The sequence below is a fragment of the Amblyomma americanum genome, chromosome 7, assembly GCF_052857255.1.
Source record: "Amblyomma americanum isolate KBUSLIRL-KWMA chromosome 7, ASM5285725v1, whole genome shotgun sequence".
Lineage (NCBI taxonomy): Eukaryota > Metazoa > Arthropoda > Arachnida > Ixodida > Ixodidae > Amblyomma > Amblyomma americanum.
The window spans coordinates 159,036,542-159,055,762 of record NC_135503.1 but is presented as its reverse complement, the minus strand read 5'-3'; the positions used below and the strand labels follow the sequence as shown (position 1 = coordinate 159,055,762).

Below are 19,221 nucleotides of genomic sequence, written 5' to 3'. Positions count from 1 at the left end.
GCAGGGGCGGACAAAATTACAAACGCACTCACCTGTAACCTAAGCTACGGAATGATTGAAGAGCTGGTCGAATACTTTAATAAGCTATGGGAATCAGAGACTGTCCCAAAAGAGTGGAAGCACGCGGAAATAGTAATGATTCCCAAACCAGGTAATGCACAACATATAGAAAACCTGAGGCCGATATCTTTAAACTCGTGCTTGGGGAAATTATACGAAAGAATTATAACCAGGCGGGTGCAAGATTACATGGAGGAAAACGAGCCATACCCCCATAGCATGTTTGGATTTAGGGCAAAACTGTCCATGCAAGACGTCCTGCTTCTGATCAAGGACGAAATATTAAACAACGTACCCAGATGCGGCGAACGCATAATCATGGCCCTAGACATAAAGGGAGCTTTTGATAACGTTAGCCACGAAGCCATACTAACAGGCCTGGACAATTTGAACTGCGGGAAAAGAATCTACGGATACGTAAGAGCTTTCCTCACAAATATAACGGCTACAATAGAGCTCGGGGAAATCAGGTCCAAGAGCTTTCAAACACACAATAAGGGAACGCCGCAAGGGTCAGTGATTTCACCCATACCCTTTAACATAGCAATGGTTAGGCTGGCTAAACAGCTAGAAACCATAGAAGCCATAAGGCATGCAATGTATGCGGACGAAATCACTGTGTGGGTCACGGAGGGCTCACTCAGCGAAAAGGAAGCGAAACTGCAGGCTGCCGCAACGTGCGTAGAAAATTATGTTAGAGACAGGGGCTTGGCTTACTCGACGGAAAAATCAGAGCTACTAAGGGTCTGGCGAGGTAAACTCAACCGATCGATCAATCAATCAATCAATCAATCAATCAATGAGCATTTATTTCACCAAGAAAGTGTACAGGTGGTGAAAAAGGGCGGCGGAGAAAAAGCTGCATGTTTCGCAGCTTGACAAAAAGCCCCGTCCGCCCCTCGAGCAGCGACAGGCTTTAGTACATGTAAAAAAACGCGCATGCACACACACACTGATAACAAAAGAAACAAAACTTGTAATTGATGCTGATCAAGAGTTACAAAGACAGAAATACCACTCAGATCTGTCATATGTGATAACATATGTTGAACAGAAAACTGTGTCGAAATAGCACATGGTTATCAAATGTGTAAATGTTGGAAGGCAGATGCATGCAGTACACAAGAGACACAGAAAAACACGATTGCACTTGTAATTGAATATTTCATTCATTTCTGTCTAGTCAAATGTGATGCATATTACCTACAAGAATAATTGTGTTAGGCGCCGATTATTTAGTGGAAATACATCGATACCTAGTTGATCAAAGTAGCTTATAAGTTTAGGTAGAGTACAACTTGCCCGTTGCCGACCGTACTCTGTGCGTGAGAATGGTATTTGCCATGGGTGTTGGTGTCAATATGGGTACACGTAGTGGGAGCGTTTGAGGTTGGCATTTGGTAAAAATGAGTCCAGTTTTCCATGGACTGCACTTTTATAGCATCTTAGTAGTTTGTTATTATACACGTCTGCCACTGTAAGTATTTCAAGTGTCTGAAAAAATCCTTCCGTATGTTCAAGAAAATGTGCATTTTGTATGGCTCGTACTGCTTTCTTTTGTAAAACAGTCAATTTATGCAGGTTTGGGACGTCTTATTTCCTCAAAATGACACACAGTAACAGAGATGAAATGGAAAAGAGAATGGTATATGAGTTTTTTTATGGCGACAGGAAGTGAATGCCGGGTTCTGTTAAGCACGCCAATCGATTTGCGATTTTTCGTACACATAGTGTTAATATGTTCATTTCAGGACATGTTTTCTAAGAAAAATTACTCCTAATGTTTTAACGTGTTTTTCGACTGTGATTGAGTAGGGGCCTAAAGTAATGTTTCCAGCCACTTTTGTTTGAGACCCTGCTGCACGAAAAAGAACCCATTTTGTTTTAGATTGGTTCAGTACTAGGTTATTCTTTACAGACCAATCTTGAAGGCTACAACACACAGAGCTTGCCTGTCTTAAAATGCTTCACAAATCCTTTCCTTCCACGTATATGGTGCAATCGTCTGCATAGATAAAGAACTTACAGGTATTACTGATTGCTACAATATCATTTATAATATAAAGAAAAAGTGCCGGGCCAAGGATGCTACCTTGCAGCACACCAGATTTTATCGGTCGGTTACTCGATTTCTCTTCATGTATTTGGACAAACTGCCTGCAGACAATAAGACTTAACTAAGTTTAATGGTGTTCCACGGAAACCGTAGGACTCGAGTTTACAAAGAAGTAGTTTATGATTTACGCAATCAAAAGCCTTGCTGAAATCTAAAAATATACCTGGCGTCATGAGTCTTTTTTCAAAATTATTCAGGATCATATCTTTTTGTAGCAAGAGAGCAATCTCAGTAGAGCGTTTGTTCTAAATCCATACTGACAGTCAGTAATTAGGTCATGTTTTTGAGAAAAACTGTCTATACGGACATTAGTTATTTTTTCCGGTCATATAGAAAATATGGGTAATATAGATATTGGGCAATAGTTTGTTAGGCTGTTTTTATCACCTCCTTTAGGAATAACGACGACCTTCGCTATCTGCATCTGTTCCGGAAAAACACCAGTGGAAAGGGCAGCATTGAAAATATGTGTTAACACAGGTGAAATTAAATCTATTACATATTTCACTGGCCCAATTTCTATGCCATCGGCATCTTGGCAATGGCTGTTTTTGAAGCCATTAAAAATTTTACAGACTTCATGGACGGAAGTGGGTGCAAAGAATATTGATAGTGGAACAACTGGAATGCTTGAAGCAGTATCTAAGTCATTGTTTCTGTTCCCTAATTCAACAAAAGGTCATTGAATCTATCTGCCAGTTTTACCCCATTTATTGTTTCGCCATCGATAGTCAGACTGTCCATATGTCTGCCACCAGAATTTCTATTTAGCATTTCGTTTAACTTCCGCCACATGACGTCACTTTTTATGCTATCCTTATTGAAAATGCGATGATAGTACTCACTCTTGGCTTTCTGTTTCTTTTTGTTTATTTTGTTTCGAAAGGTTTTAAAATCCATCCATTTCCTCGGGTCACGGGTTTGCAGGAAGGACTGATACAGTTTATTTTTTATTTTAATTAGCTTACTAAGGTGCCTTGAGATCCACGGTTTACGTGATTTCTTATACTTTCGATGCGTATGAATAGGGAAAGACTGACTATATATTATTTTTAACGTAGCTAGAAAATTTTCGTATGCCTCATTTGCATCACTGACGGCCATAATTCTGCTCCAATTTGTTCCGGCTATTTCTTTTCTGAAACTTTCTAGCGTACTAGGCGTTATCAGACGATGGGTATAATTTTCGTTTTCACTAGGCAGGGGCACAATATGCTGTTTCACAGATAAAAATATGGGGAAATGATCGCTGATATCCGAGCTTATCGTACCGGATACTGTATCCTCGACAGACACATTTGTAATAAATGTGTCGAGTAATGATAATGTTAACGCGGTAATACGCGTGGGTGAGGTGACAGTACTAAAGAAACCATTAGACTCAAGTATAGATGTGAAGGTTGAGGAAGGCTTTGAGTCTTTCAAAAGATCTATGTTGAAATCTCCACCAATTGTGAGTTTGCGTCCAGCATCATTTGCATATGAAAGAAAGCTATCAGTGAAGTAAAAACAAAAGCTGAAAAATTTTCACAGAGGGGACGATAAACAAATTCGAATAAGTTGTTGCGTTCTTTGAGGCACAGCACTTCGTAATTTTTTGTTATCATACTATAATCGGCAACTACTACACAGCCTGGTATAAGTGTTTGAATTGAGATACCGCCACCTCTCCTTAGCTGACGGTTTAGACAGAAATTATCGTAGCCGGGAAATATAAGGTACTCTGCGTCATTTGTGTACCAGGTTTCAGTCAGCATAATGATATTGAAATCAAAGCTGTATGATTCTATTAGTAAGGATATGTCATCTCGTTTCGATTGAACTGAACGCGCGTTTAAATGCAGCAAGCTTAAACATTTATTTGTTTGTGGACCGATTGTATTAATAATACCTTCAGAGAAAATACAGTTTCCAGACATGTCACACGCAGACCGGCACTCTGAACAAAAAGACTAAGAAATACTCGGTCTACGGCGAATCATCGGCGCAGATCGTGCTGATGTCGCTTTCTCTGATGATAGGAATGATAGGCGAAGTTTCTGTCCGGCGCGCAAAAAAACTACCATTCCTCACCCACACGAACTTCCAGTCGTGCTCGCGTTTCTGTGCGATAGCCCTTCCCAGAAGCCGCTTCATTTGAGGGCAGAGGTGCTCGTTAGCGAAAATAGGCGACTCATTTGTCATGCCAAGCACAGAATCGGTTACCCGTTTCTTGCGAGCCTTTTCGAGGACTTAGTCCCGTTTTTCGCGGCGCTGGAATTGCACTATTATGTTAGTTGAGTTGGTTTCTTTGGTTGGCACCCTGTGACAAACGTCCACGTGGTTGGACGATATGCTTTCGCCGATGGCGTCTCCAATTTTCTGAAGCATTTCGGCCAGGTTCTCGTTTGGTGTTTGCGTGATACCTTTTACCTCAACATTTCGATTTCGTGAATATTGTTCCGATTTCACAAGGCTGGTCTGACACTCAATCAAGTCTTTTTCGAGGGTAATAATTTTGTGTCAAAGTGTTTCATTCTCTTTTTTCAGATCATTGTTTTCACTAAAAGTAGTTTTAAGACGAGAGTTGGCTTCATCGAGACTACTGCTTATGAAATTCATGCCGTTTTGATTTCATCTAGTTCGGTACGCAAGTTTCTTCTCACCGTATGCTCCGTTCGAGTGATTCTTTAAATGCTTTCCACTCAGACTTCATTTCCTCCTTGAAATCATTCAACAACTTCAACATTTCTTTAGCCATAACACCAGGCACTAGGCAGCAGCAACAGCAATATCAGACGTACTTAACCGTACGGTAATAAAAGTATTTACAAACATGCAAAGGTGCAGAAAGAATGGCTTAGTGTCCTGCTCGTAGCGCTGTCACTGCTGCCAAGTGCAGAACCACCAGAATACTTCGGCTTTATGTCTTATTCGGTAGTCACGTGGCCCACTTGCAAGCCACACGTAGGTGATGTAGCGTTTGGAAAGGAGAAGCCCGCCCGATGTTTTTCGCAATCCAACGATGCTTGTGTAGTCCAACGACGCTTGCGTAGACCCGGCTAGCGGCAAAACTGCAAGGTGCAGAATGAATGGTTTAGTGTCCTGCTCGTAGCGCTGTCACTGCTGCCAAGCCCGGAAAGAAAAGAACTAAAACTAAATGTTTATCTAGAAGGGCAACTCATACCGGAAAGAAAAACCATCAGAAAATTAGGGGTGTGAATTCAATCCAACCAAAGGTGAACGCAGGGGCTCTGACTAATACATAACTCGGCGACACAGGTCGCCCGCATGATAACCAGGGTCTCTAGGAAAACACATGGCATGCGGGAGAGCGACACGCTTAAGCTTATAAAGAGCCTAGTGGTTAGCCGAATTACATACAGTATACCGTACTACAACTGCAACAAAGCAGAAATAAGGCTAGCGGACACGATACTTAGGAGAGCATACAAAACAGCGCTACAACTACCACAATCAACCTCGACGGAGAAGCTAATGGCTCTAGGTCTGCATAACACCTTTCAGGAGCTAAGGGAGGCCGAACTCGTAGCTAAGCTCCAGAGGCTAAAAAAGACAAAAACAGGGACAGAGCTGCTGAAAAGAGGCGGTTACGAGGGTGCACTGTCAGAGATAAAAAGATCAGAACGAATACCCGATGAACTGCGGCAAACAATTAGGGTAGCACCAATTCCCAAAAATATGGATCCGAACGCGCACCGAGGGCGACGGGAGGCTAGGGCACAGTATGTGCAACAGAACTTAGCCAACAAAGAAAACATTACGTACACGGATGCGGCTGCATACGGAAGAACTAGACAACATAAGAGAAATAGAGCGGTTGCAACGGCAATTAATCATGAGCACAAAGAAATTGCCAGGCTAACTATCAGGGATGGCACGATTGAGGAGGCCAAAGAGGCTGCCATTGCCCTAGTGGCGGCAGAGGGCGACCGTGCTCAAAGGTCCCTAATAATTCTAACAGACTCGCAAACAGCGTGCAGAAATTACATGAATGGAAAAATAGGGGGGGGGGGGGGGCAGCGCTTTACATCCTAAAGACAGCCAAATTACAGCCGAAGGAAAAACAATTGCAACACATAATAATGCGGGTACCGGGACACACAGGCATCGCGGGGAATGCCGAGGCGGATAGAAGAACTCGAGAGCTTACAAGCCGAGCCTCCAACCAAACCAGCCTCGAGCAGCCTGACGCGGAAACAGTGCCCTTAGGGTACTCAGAAATTCTGAATTACTATAAGGGGGTCAGGATTAGATATCCCCCACCTCACAAAAATCTCCACCAGCAGGAAGCCGTCTATTGGAGACAGCTACAAACGGGAACTTTCCCGAATCTAAACATGCTAAGCAAGATCCACCCAGGACTATATAGCAGCAAATGCCCTTGGTGCGAGGACAAAGCCACGTTAATTCATATAATGTGGTGTGAAAAGAGAACAAATGTGGCTGCAATAAACAGAATCTTGAGTGCGGAGCAGTGGGAGAATATGCTTTCCAGCGAGGATCCGGAAATCCAGACAGGACTGGCCCGGAAAGCCTACCTGGCGGCAAGACTCAGTGGGGCCTTGGACTAGGGGCTCCAACCCTGCCACAAGGGCCACAGACCACATCAAAAGATGTGAAGAGTGCCTCTACTCTGAGACCCACCAATATATTTCTATGAATAAAGTTATTACTACTATTAAAACACCGCGGATGAGCTTCAGTGAAATCTTCAACTGCGCGTTTTGTGAATCCCAGATCAATTTTTTCGGGGCGCTTTGAGTTGGGACCGAATGTCAGCACAATAGAGTTGGTAGGTTTCGCAGTCCATTCTTTTTCTGCAGACTCCACACGACGCACGAGTCGTTTCAAGTGTAGAACACCTTGTGGTTTCAAATAATCAAAAAGGTCTCTTTCTGAATACCACTTTGGTACACCCTTAAAAACACAGGTGTTCTTCATGTAGGAATGGGGCAACCACATGTTAACTTTGATGTCACCAATCTGAGAGCACTGCAGGAGCTTTTAAACCTGCTCTTTCGTCAAGAAATCCAGCTGAAGAGCCCTGCATGGTGAACCGACTACGAATCGGAGCTGATCCCAGCAGTGATTGAATGGCCGCGAAAAGCAAGATATGAATCCTCTCTTTTAAATCAACCCTTTTCTCTGTGGGCACAACCACTACCGGAACCCCGACCATTCGTTGCTTGCGATGGCTCACCAACTTGACGTCCTCGTTGTCCACGTCAGCCATATCGGCCACCGACTCGCCACCAACCACGATCGTTGACTCATCCCCACTGAGCGATGAAGTCTCGCTGGACGGGTGGTCATCTCCATGTCCTGGTCGCTCCACAGCCTGGGAAGCCATGGCCGCCTCTTCCGAGCCAGCCTCCTTAGATTGGCGTGGTCCCTTTAGACATGCCGGCGCCGGAGCAGGCGTACTCTTCCCATAGGGACAGTACCACCTTGAAGATGCAGCCGTCCTCGAATATTGAAATAAACCTAGGTGAATTAGGCAAAATTAGGTAAAGAACCATAGCTGAGGCGACAATAGGTCGAACAACGTCTTCGTCTTCATCCTCATTATGGAGCACTCAATGCTGGTGTGGGAAGCGTCCAATTCAAAAGCAATTACACCAACACCCTACACGCTATATACACCCTAGTGAAGCGAGAGCTTCACTAGGGTGTATATAGCGTAGTGAAGCGAGAGCTTCACTACGCCAGGTTTTCAATATGGTAATGTATTCCTGCATTGTTTTAAAAGCTTTAGAGGTCAAACCATGAAGCAAAGTCACGCAGGCCATGGTGGCGAATATATGCCAAACCAAAATGGTGGGCCACCCCCAAATCTCTCGAAGGTCAAGGTCAAGGTCAAGGTCAAACGTTGAAGAGCTGGGACAACTTGCGATGATGTATAACGTTGACGTCATATAAAAGGAATTTGAGCAAACAAGCACATCAATCATAGAGACAGACACTGCTTGACAACGGAGACGGAGTCACCGTCTGTGATGTCAGTGGAGAGCTGTGTATATATACCTACGGCGAGCCGGTAAGGAAGAACACCCTGTCGTCATAGCGCGCCGGAAAGCGAAGCTTCAACGTTTCAATGAGGATAGGAAGGAACGCCGTTCCGAAGAGACAGAAGAAGAACCCGCGACACGCGTCGGGGAACGACGGAATAGTGCTACTGCGAAGAAAGAGCAGAAAGTACTTCAAGAGGTACGTCTAAGCAGCGACGCAGAGTCGGAGGTTTCTTTCGCTTCTCACCTGGTTTAACCAAAGCAAGCCACAGCTAATTTTCTGCTATAATGAGGTCATTCTGCTCACAAACTGTCAGCATCATTTTTTCCGGTACCGTCTAGATATCCATCCCAATCGTCTATGTCAGTGTTCACAACTCCCAGTATCTTTTGCCTTGCATTAGCTTGATATCTTCGATACACATTTGATCAAAGTTTCATTTCACTCCTTGTTGTGGCCTCCCATCTACAACTACACTATTCCAAACAGTACTTAGTTACCTGCAATATTATATTTTACTCATATATGTTCCACACACTGTTTACTCTCTGCCAAGTGAATCCATGCCTAATCAACATTATTGCGCCTTCGCATTATCGTTCTCGATCCTTACTATTTCAACCTTCCTAACTATAACCAGGAGTAAGCGGAGCTTCTCTCAGGTCCCCAAGGTACAGTATTTGCCAAAAGTTTAGAGCCCAGGGGGTTTGCCTTGTAGTGTAGCCTTGTAGTGGGTCTCCTGAAACATTCGTGGAAGTCCTACCCATTGGAGAACGCAGGAGCAGAAATCTTCTTACGTTCAGGAACTTTGAAGCACTGGAGATGCATTACGAAGCACACAGTGTGGGACAAATGGAAACCCCTGGGCTCCAAACTTCTGCCAAAGGTTGTACGTTTCCTTGAAACCATAAACTGCCAAATTTTTCTAGATGTTGCTTGTTGGAGCCGGCTAATCCCGACCAGTTGACCCTAAATCAATTTTTTTCCAATTGAAACTTAGGAAAAAAATTTTCCCCCATTTATCTTTCATCTTTTATTTATTTTGCGGCCAATGCTCCCCCTAGTCAGTAGCCTTTGCCTGTTTAACATGTCAGAATTGAAATATAATCGGCATGTCAGCTGCAAAACCTTGTTTAAGTAAAGCGATAGCGTTTGACGGCAGTCCATTTCCATGAATACGCATCTCATATGCATGTTGGCAGCCGTTCGTCGACGCGTCGTTAGAGTGCGTGGGTAAGATCGGGGTTTAAAATGCCACTAAAGCGTCTCATTTCACAAAGCAAAAATAGATCAAGGTTAAAACTCCGTTTGTATTTCTTCAATACGTTTTTGTGCTCACCCGGGCCGTCGTCTGCTGCATTCCGAAAGCAGGGAGTTGCAGACGATACGCGCGGCACCATACTGACGCGACCGCAGCGTCACTGTCTGGGCGGCGATCGCGTGGGCCGGCTTCGCTTCCCGGGACTCCAGCGGACTTAGCAAACTGACCATACCTAAGAGTGTTGGTTGGAAGCGAGAAACCAACAGAGAGTCCGACCCAAATTTGAAACCTTTTACGCATGGACTGTCCTTTTCCACAGCAGCAACCTCTTGCACAGGAATATATTGTCATTGAAATTCTACGTAGGAACGCTTAAATGGTAGGGATATCGGACTGCACAGGGCAGTTTAGCACAACTTGCATGCAGTCACTAGCGGACCAACGGAGGTATAGCTAATATTTTCTGGTTAAGTGGCGATAAGCTCGACCGGGATATGGTTTGAACCCAGAAAACATGAGCCCAATGCTATCCTAGCGCTTGATTCCAGCATAAAGATGGAAGCACTGCATTCTGAACTTTCGAAACAAAATTGTGGTGTAGCCAGTCTTGTTCGGAAGTGCGCCCTCTAGCACGAATGATTTCTCACCAGCGGTAATTATGGCCCGGCTTTTGCGCGTTTCTTACGCTTGCGTTGCCCTGATGGGACACCATCTCCGCGCTCGCAAAGTTGGTTCTGAAAGAGGGGCGAGTATTAGGGAAATGTGGCTTGAAGAATTTTCCTCTTTCCTTGAGAGCAATGTCACGTGCTTGCTTTTAGCCGCTCTGTGGGAAGGCAATAAATCCGGGTGGACCGATGAAGAACGCTGCACATCGTAGGCTTCTTAATAAGGTAAACATGCGGGCGAGTTGGTGTTAATCTAACATATTGGGACCAGGGAACAGATGGGATCACCAGAAGAAGGAGTACACGGATGACTCGCCACGTCTTTTCAGCGTTCTGCGTTTTAAACACATACGTCGCTTGGTATCCTGGGTTGGCCATTTTTGAACTAAACATCAGTCGTCGATAAACCGCTGTCCCGTGTACATCCTTTTCTGGTGATACTGTGTGTTCGGCGGTCCCAATATGTTCGGAGGCTCTTCTCAGCCAAAAGCGCTGCAAAAACCTAAGCGTCTTTCTCTTCACGCTCAAAAGGATGCAAACCAAAGCGCCCAATAATCTTGCTTTGAAGTATTTTCCGCGAAAGTGCTGTGCAAACCTTCCCGTAAACACCTAGGCAATAAGCAGGCGTTCATCCTCTTCATCGACACAGGAACGCACTTGTATGAGACCTAAGCTACGTGAGCTCCACGCCACCACACAGCTGTTGCCTCTAAGGTAGACTGGCTGGCACGAAATTCGGCATTCTTTAGTCACGAAAACTGCGTTTTACACGACCACCCAAATCAATGCTGCTAAATAAATCACGCTTTCCATAGGGTACTTTCTCAGTCCTCGACCTTGTAATATCACGATTCCCGTTTTAGCCTGTAATAAATTATGCAGGCATACTTTTGACGTGAGTTTAAGCTCCATTTTGTGCTTGGTATGCGAGTAATATATTTACTCCTGCTGCTATAATATTGGCATGTTGCTGTCATGATATCATTTAGACGAAGAATTACAATGAAATTAAGGTCGATAATTTGCAAGGGGTTGCGTGAGTCTCTCCTAGCTTGTCGAAATACATTAAATGAAACTTGTTCATAGCAATGAACGAAGACCATAGGACGAATAGTTTAAAGAATAGCTAACAACGCGGCTTACTGTACCATGCTGCAGAATGCACAAAAGGAAGACACACAGCAGGCTTGGCAATTAGGAAATACGTCAAACTATTTTATTACGTTGTGTTCACGCGCCGTTATTATACAAATGCATATAAGGCACATGTGAGTAAAAATTAAGCCTTAAAAAAAACGAAAAACCACATTCAGCCGCCAGCTTCAGCGAATTAGGCGAAATAAGAGGGCACATTGTGCCAGCGATTGCTACATGAGCTAAGAGCTCAGCACCTTGACATGGAAATAAAAAAATGCTTGAAGTAACGAGAAAATGATGCATATCTTCACACGAAAATGACTGAGTATTGGTTGTTTGTGGTAAGAGTGTTTATTATGAAATGTGATAAACCCATCTCGAGAACTGGATGATCCAATATTTGTATGCATCAGTTTTTGTTTTCTACGAGCATAATACGGCTGTGCAGTTTTATGTACATGAATCAATAGGTGTGCAGCCATATACCTTTTCTGGTATGTTACCAATTCCGCATGCACGTAATTGATTCCCCAAGCTGCCTCGACATTCGACAAGAATTTCGTGCTCAAGTCGGACAGAAAGAGTTTCTGCATCAGCTGAGAGCCAGTATATTAAGGTCTACTTTAATTTGATGTTCACTGAGCGATTAAGAATGAAATGCCCGAACTCAGAGAGCGGCTGCTGCAGGCATTGGGACTTTTGCTGCTGTCATCCGACCAGCCAGGCTCGGTGTTGTACTTTGCTGCAGCAGGAAAGCTCAAAGCTATCTATACGACAGTTCGTTCCTATGACCTAGCTGGACCGCGGTCTATTGTACGCGAGAAAAAGGTCGTGTATTGGTGGAGTGGAGGTTGCAGTATACGCGGGGGGCTGCGAGCATTCTCGCCGCTTGCTCAGTGTGCAAATAAAGACCCTTGCCTCGCATAATACTGTAGTAACATAATACATAGATAAAGCCCGAAAGAAGGGCCAAACACTTAACAAGAGTAGGACGGTGGCAACGGAAAAAGACTGCTTCAGTGCCAGCTGCTGAGCATAAAATCAAGAAAAAAAAGAAACCACATTTTAAAACGCAGTCATCACATGTCACTAATGCTACCTTAAGAGGCTTCATTACGTAGAAGGAAGCCAGGCGTACTGCTTTCTTGTGTGAAGATGTACGCTACGGCGACAGATGATAGGCAGTTTTAGTTTCACGTCCGTACAGGGTTCACGTACGCCAAAGTGAGAAGTCTACGTAGCTTATGTGCATGTGGTTCGAAAATCTTATACGTAAGCTATGCCCGCCCCGTGTTTTCTGAGCGTCATCTGCAAACAGAGACACTGTTGTAGCAGCTATAATACAAGACGAGTTAAACCAAGCCAGTTGAACTGCGTCGGACCATTGCTATGGCGACAACAAACGCTACTTCGTCAGGCTTAACAGATGAACAATCGCTCTTTTTATGGTTTTTGGTTTTCTGAGGAAAGGAAATGGCGCAGTAACAGACTCACATATATGGGTGGACACCCGAAGCGCGCCGTAAAGGTAAGGAAAACTATCTTAAAAAGAAAACCTATTTGCCACTTGAAATTATGCTAGGGTAAGAGTGGGCAAATTGAAGGCGAATACAACAGTTTAGAACACGATATCGCGTCGAGGGTTAGGCGACGAAGCTGTTATCGCAGTGAAGCGGGCGGGCAGGGCGCCGCCACGCTGGCAACGCTACGTACGCAAGCAATGCAAAGACCGCAACGTAAACATCCGAATATCACGTAGCTCCGTGTGACTAATGCAGACCCTTTGCGTTCTGCGCATGAGCGCTGGTCATCCATAAGAGGTCTACGTACGTGAAGCTTCTACGTACGTGAAACTAAAACTGTCTGTCATTTCTGAGCCTGCCGCAGGCGGCGGCTGCACGCAGGCCCGACGTACGCGGACGCAGCCGAAGGCCAGCGCAGCTACAACAAGACCGACAGAACAGCCGGAGCACATCCTACCAACAGTCTCTGCGTTGCAAAATGCCCCTTCTGTTTACATTGTTTAGCAAACGTCCTAGAGGCAACCGTTCAAATGAGTCTGGACGAAAGTAGTCTGGGCCTCTGGCAGCATAGCAGAGGGTTGAAACTGCATTCCTCCGAGCGGTACGTCTTCCAGGCCACCTTGGTTCAAAGGTGCCAAAACTGGGTAACACAAAGGCTACCGGGCAATAGGCCTCTGTATTTCATAGGCGCATCGACCATGCCTGCGCCGTGCCTTCTTCCGGCGCCATTGGACCACGATGAGCTGCCGTTCACTCGTCCATGCCTCGGGACGACACATTGTCGAGGCACATGGTTCGAGGATGCCCACAGGTGTGGAGGCGCTGTCAGCTCAGAAGCGGTCGGCAACCGACAGGCGAGTCAGTTCGCGTGGGTCGCGAGCATCTTTGCGCACGTAGGCGGGGTTCTCGAAAGTGGGGAACTTTCGGCCCAAGTTCATGCGCACCGGGTAATGGCGCCTGTAGGCCACCAGCACCACAAGCAGGAGCAGGGCTACCGCCAGCGGAGCCGTTACGGCCACGATGACGGCCATCGCGGTGACCGTCAGGCCGTCCACGGCCTCGCCGCCGTCCCCGCTTGGCGCGGCAATGTCGCCGTAGTCAGTGCCGTGCGGCTCTAGCTCCTCGCGCGGCCCTGGACTGCTGTCCTCGGGGTCCCTGTGTGCCGACGGCGTGGCCTCCGCCATGGCGTGGTCCCTGTGCTGCGGCGGCGGCCTCCAGCGCTCCTGCGAAAGGTGGGTCTAAAGTGAGTGCCCCCGGCGAACTGCTCTAGCAGCGTCCGTGCCTCTAGCTCATGAGCACGCACATCGCCTGCTGACATCACTTGTGAACGCTACATCTGAGCGAGACAGTAACGGCTTTTCGTGCCGCCTCGTAATACAGGATAGCGGTGGCTGGATGGCATGCCAATGATTCCAGGACTGGATTGTATAACTTTATTTGTCCAACAGGTGCAGAGGCCTTCCCTCCTAGACGGCAACCAGGAGTCCTTGGACCCTAGCGGCAGCTTCGGCCGGTCGGACGGTCTTAAATTGAAGAAAAATTTGTTGAACAAAGACTGGCGGATTGTGATCTGAATTGTATCTGAATGATTCAGGAAGGGCTAAAATAAAGCGGTGCATTGGGCACTGTCCGTACAAAGAAGTAAATCTGACGATCCTTCATGTGACCAAATATAACCACCGCCGCCCGCTCTCGTTGCTGCCAAACGTTTGAGTAGTGAAGGACGATTATTTCGCCAACCGTGCCCACAATGCAACCGGATCTCCATAAACGCTCTAAACATGAGCGAATGCATGAAACCGTTTCACTCAGGTGCTTTCCCCGCTCATTCTAGAGCTCACATTAATTGGTCGAAACCATGCTTATTCTACATTAGAATCCGTCGAAGGCGCTACGGTGGAAAATGTGTGTGTGTGTGTGTGTGTGTGTGTGTGTGTGTGTGTGTGTGTGTGTGTGTGTGTGTGTGTGTGTGTGTGTGTGTGTGTGTGTGTGTGTGTGTGTGTGTGTGTGTGTGCGTGCGTGCGTGCGTGCGTGCGTGCGTGCGTGCGTGCGTGCGTGCGTGCGTGCGTGCGTGCGTGTGTGTGTGTGTGTGTGTGCGTGTGTGTGTGTGTGTGTGTGTGTGTGTGTGTGTGTGTGTGTGTGTGTGTGTGTGTGTGTGTGTGTGTGGGAGGGGGGGGGGCAGGGGTGTTATAAACGAAAAGGGGTAAGACTGCCTTCGTTTTATAAGCGGCCTTTCTGGGGGCAGCGAAGTGGGGGCTGCGTGCACTTCGTGGGCGTTGCGGGACCGACCCCCGACCAACGGCGCCTTTGACTCCTGGATAAACAACACGAGTGCCCGCCAGAATTTATAACAATTGTCCATAGACTGTCTATACACTTCTTATAGACTTTATCGCCAACCTAAAGATATAAAATTTGTCTATTACTAGTCAATAGACTGGGTACAGATAAGTCTAGAAAAAGTATATGGGTATATATTAATGATCGTCTATTGAATATGTATTATATTTGTATTGCCTATAGACTAGTCGATAATATTTATATACAGGAAGTCATAAACAGTATAGACAAAAGTCTATGGACAGTCCATAGACTGACTAAAGAAATTTTTGTAAGAGCACAGCACTGCTTGTTATACCGACGACATTACTCCAAAACAATTCTTCCTAATGCCGCTTCGTCACAAGATAGGTGTGAAGCACAGTGCAGCCTCGTACAACGAGCGCAAGCAAAACGCGGACGACGATTTCACTTTCCCACTTTCTTTCCGTTCGAAAAAGATGGGCTGCTAGGAGCACCTTTATCGAATGTATCACCGACTGGCCAGCAACACTACTCTGTTAAGCCTTCCAGGGGTCGTTGCCCCTTACACGATGACTGTACAGCGTATCAGAGATATTCGTTGGGTTGGGGCAACCTAAAAAGATTGGAAAATAATAAGCCCCTGCGTGCACCAGTGTGAACAATATTAGAAGCGAAAAACAGCAACACAAAGCACGAGAAGAAAATCACTCAAAAACTGAATTCTAAAAGTATCCGGCCTCATAACAAAAATGAGATAAACAAAAAATGCTATAAAACTGTGTTACACTGTAATAAAATTCGCGCAATACTGCAGAAATGGGCGCGTAGACGGCACCAGGCGTACAACATGCACAGCGTCTGCAACAGTGCACGTACCAAAAATGAAGCAACGCGCATTATACGAGAAAAGCCACGGTCAGCGTGTACAAGACAAGAATGCTTGTCTACAATACAAGCTTCCACAGGAATATATTCCATTTTCTTAAAACAAAGCGCAAAAATGACATGGACGACACAGTTGTGGACGGGAGAGGCGCTATATCGTCCGTGCCTTTATTTTCGCAACGTTTTCAAAACAGTGTTACCAACTAGCCCAAACCAAGCTACAGTCGCATTAAATATATAGTAGGTCATCCCGGCGGAAGAAAACTGAAATGGTATTTAGATTCTTATGTAAGATGAAAATTTGTAGCAGGTATATTGGGTAATGCAGGGATCAACGACATCCCAACAGTAAACGTGCTCAAAACAAACTGCTGGGCTAGTTGTTTCCGCATCCTACTACTTCTCCACAGCGTACAAAAACGAACCCATTGCTCAGCCGACGAAACCTCTAGCGTGATTGTGGGCAACCTTGTTCCCGGCACTGTCCGAATGGCCGGGACCCAGATCAGATTTATCTTCCTAGTACCTGCGGACTAATGCGCATCAGCGATGATTTGGAGAACCGGTAAGGGCGAACAGAGACGAATAAACAAGATAAACAGGATTTTATCGGACGCCCACGTAGTGCAAAGCCGAACTTTATCCTCTTTCCTGCTTTCACCTGTTTGACCTTTTCCCCGTTTCGTCTTTACCAATACTGATTTCATCTCTTGGCACTATGCCCCTTTCTTTTACTTTTAATTACATTTGCTTCATGCCCTGCGATACATTAGTGGTGCGGCCGAGGTCTTCTTCTATCGACCTCGACCAATAGTAAAGAGGTGTGTCGGGTTCAAATCCTTCCAGAACTTTGAGAGGGGTTGATGAACCTCGGCCCCTATGGCCGATTTGGAGTCGCTGATGATTACTTCAGCGTCTGTGCAGGCAATGGCCATGGCTTTGGCTGCTTCCTTCGCGGTTTCGGAGTTTTTTGTGCGCAGTGGCCGCTGCGACCACTTTAGTGGGTGCGTTCAAGCGTGGGTCAGTCACTGCGCAAATCGAAAGCGTGCGATCCTTCGTTCCGTAGTCGAGGAGTCCTATGCGTAGACGCAGCCAGAGATTTATTAATTTTAGAGCGTTAGCTCTACTTTTCCCGTTTCAGATCTCATCGTTATGCGTTATGACGCAAATCGTAACCCAGTGGTTGCATGGTAACCGACGTCGTTGCATAATGGAATAAAATATTAACAGGCGGCCGCATGACGCCCGAGACCACAACTCGGAACCAAACATCCGGTATATATATTCTTGTCTGAAAAGCGTCAAAGTCGGGCCACTTGGTCCCGTTACTCGTGTAAAATTTATGGGCCAACCGTTTGCCGCAGAATGTTCCGAATGGTGTCATATGATTCAGCGTTTAGTGCAAGCTAGAGCCTAGCTCGCGGCTCTAACCGTTCGTCGCAGAGTGTTTGGGATGGTGCCACACGATTTCAAGTTTCGTGCAGCTTAAACCTAATAGTTAGGTTATTATAGCTCGCGGCAGGGATTCGAACCGGCGACCTATGTTAGGTGATCATAAATGCTTTAGGAGCTAACGCTCGATTTTGATTGCCGCCTCAGCGTCGGCTCATTTATTTTTTTTCTAAAAGAGCTATTGATGGCGTGCTAAGTCCGCCATATTTTAGGTTGTCAGTAATGGATGCCTCAATTATTCCCCGAGTCAGCTGTTTCCTGCTTCTTCTTGAGCTCGCGAAGTTCGAAGGTCGGCGTCTGCAGGTAGAGCAGCCACAGCAGTGCACAGCTAAACTGCTGTATTTTTTGTAATGCTCGTGCCGGCCGCCTTTTATTGATGCATCGCCCTCTCTGCCCGACGTATTATTTCCAGAAAGACATATAGGCATGGAATGTTCCACTCCAGTGGCACATGAAACAAAGGGATCTCTATGACAAATTGTGCATTCTTGAATTCATCCGCCTGGATTAGGTTGTGAGGGGCAGAAAAACAAGAAATCAACTCCTGCTTCTTTTCCAATCCTTTTTAACTTGTGTGAAACTGTTTATGAGCATGACAGCCAGTCTTCTTTTTTCTCAGTCGTTTGCATTGGGCGAAGTACGCTACTCCCGTTGCACGGCGTTCAACATTTTTCCGGCTACCAAAGAAAGAACCAATGGCGGGCACCAAAAAAGAACCATTTGCTCACCTTGTTTCTAGAAGGTGGTTTCAAGGACGTGTTCACATTACTTAGTTAACGTGTTATTGAAGAACACTGCACAATGTTCCTTTTTGCTAATTTCGAGTGCGCGGAGTCGTATGACAAGACAGGCTTGTTGGCCCTAGGTTCCAAACACCAGCAAACCTGTTGCGGCTAAAACTGCAACCTAAGCTCCAGAAAGCGGCCGGAGCCGTTCTCCGATATCTAGTGCGTGAAAACCGGGGCAGATGAACACTCAGTGAAGAAGGCTAGCACGGTGTGAATTTGCGAGAAAAATTCATTCTCATGGCTCTCTACGAGGATTAGGTAATCGTCTAAATATCTCAAATATTTTTATGAACTGGTGAGTATGCTAGCTTCGTGCTGATTGCTCTTTCCTGCACTGCCAGATATAGCTTCCTCAGAGGTCTGTCTTCCTCTGGCATATAAATGGTGCGGTTTGATTTCTTGTGAAATAAAGTTGTTCATTTAGGGCAGCTGTGTGTGCGTCGTTTTTTTTTTCACTGTCCTCATCTGCAGGCGCTTCTTATCGCATGATGAACGCAACAATGCCAGATCTGATAGTTGGGTAGCTTTGTCGCCGCCGAAAAGCAGCACGCCTGCCTGTTAGGGTGCAAAGCAGTGGGGTATAAACGTGAGGTGTGTATACAGCGCATCTGTTTTGGAGCCGGGCCTTTTATTGTTGCGAAAGCAACACTACGACAGCCAGCCAGCCAGCTCAGCTCGTCGCGTGGTCGCACTTCAGCCGTATGCCGTATGCCGTGGCCGACGAACGACCTTGAGCCGCCGTTGCCTAGCAACGCCGCAGCCGCGCTCCAACAGATGGTGTCGCCGTCGACGCCGCTGCCGTCGCCGCTCGATCCACCAGATGTGCTCCGCTGGGGTAGAGGGAGAGAAGGTGTCGCCTCGCTGGAGGTATATATATGGCCACAGTCCCAATCATTCCAGTGGCGCCATACCTCGGCCGAACTGTTTTAGATGGGACTTGCCATGTCTTGCGCTCTCGAGGGGCTATAGGTTTTCGTCTTCTTCCTCGCTCGAGCTGCTTGCTGTCCTGGACGCCTAG

General features: G+C 46.2%; 1 protein-coding gene and 1 pseudogene across 1 annotated transcript in view; both read right to left on the bottom strand.

Moving 5' to 3' along the window:
* Positions 1 to 848: 848 nt before the first annotated feature.
* Positions 849 to 11,170, bottom strand: LOC144098194 (uncharacterized; annotated as a pseudogene).
* Positions 11,171 to 11,308: 138 nt separating this feature from the next.
* Positions 11,309 to 19,221, bottom strand: part of LOC144096721 (seizure 6-like protein) — a 158,673-nt gene continuing 150,760 nt past the window's right edge. The window contains exon 6 of the mRNA XM_077629563.1: positions 11,309 to 13,997. Within this exon, the coding sequence (XP_077485689.1) occupies positions 13,605 to 13,997 (393 nt within the window). The 3' untranslated portion in view covers positions 11,309 to 13,604. The remainder of the gene's footprint in view (positions 13,998 to 19,221) is intronic.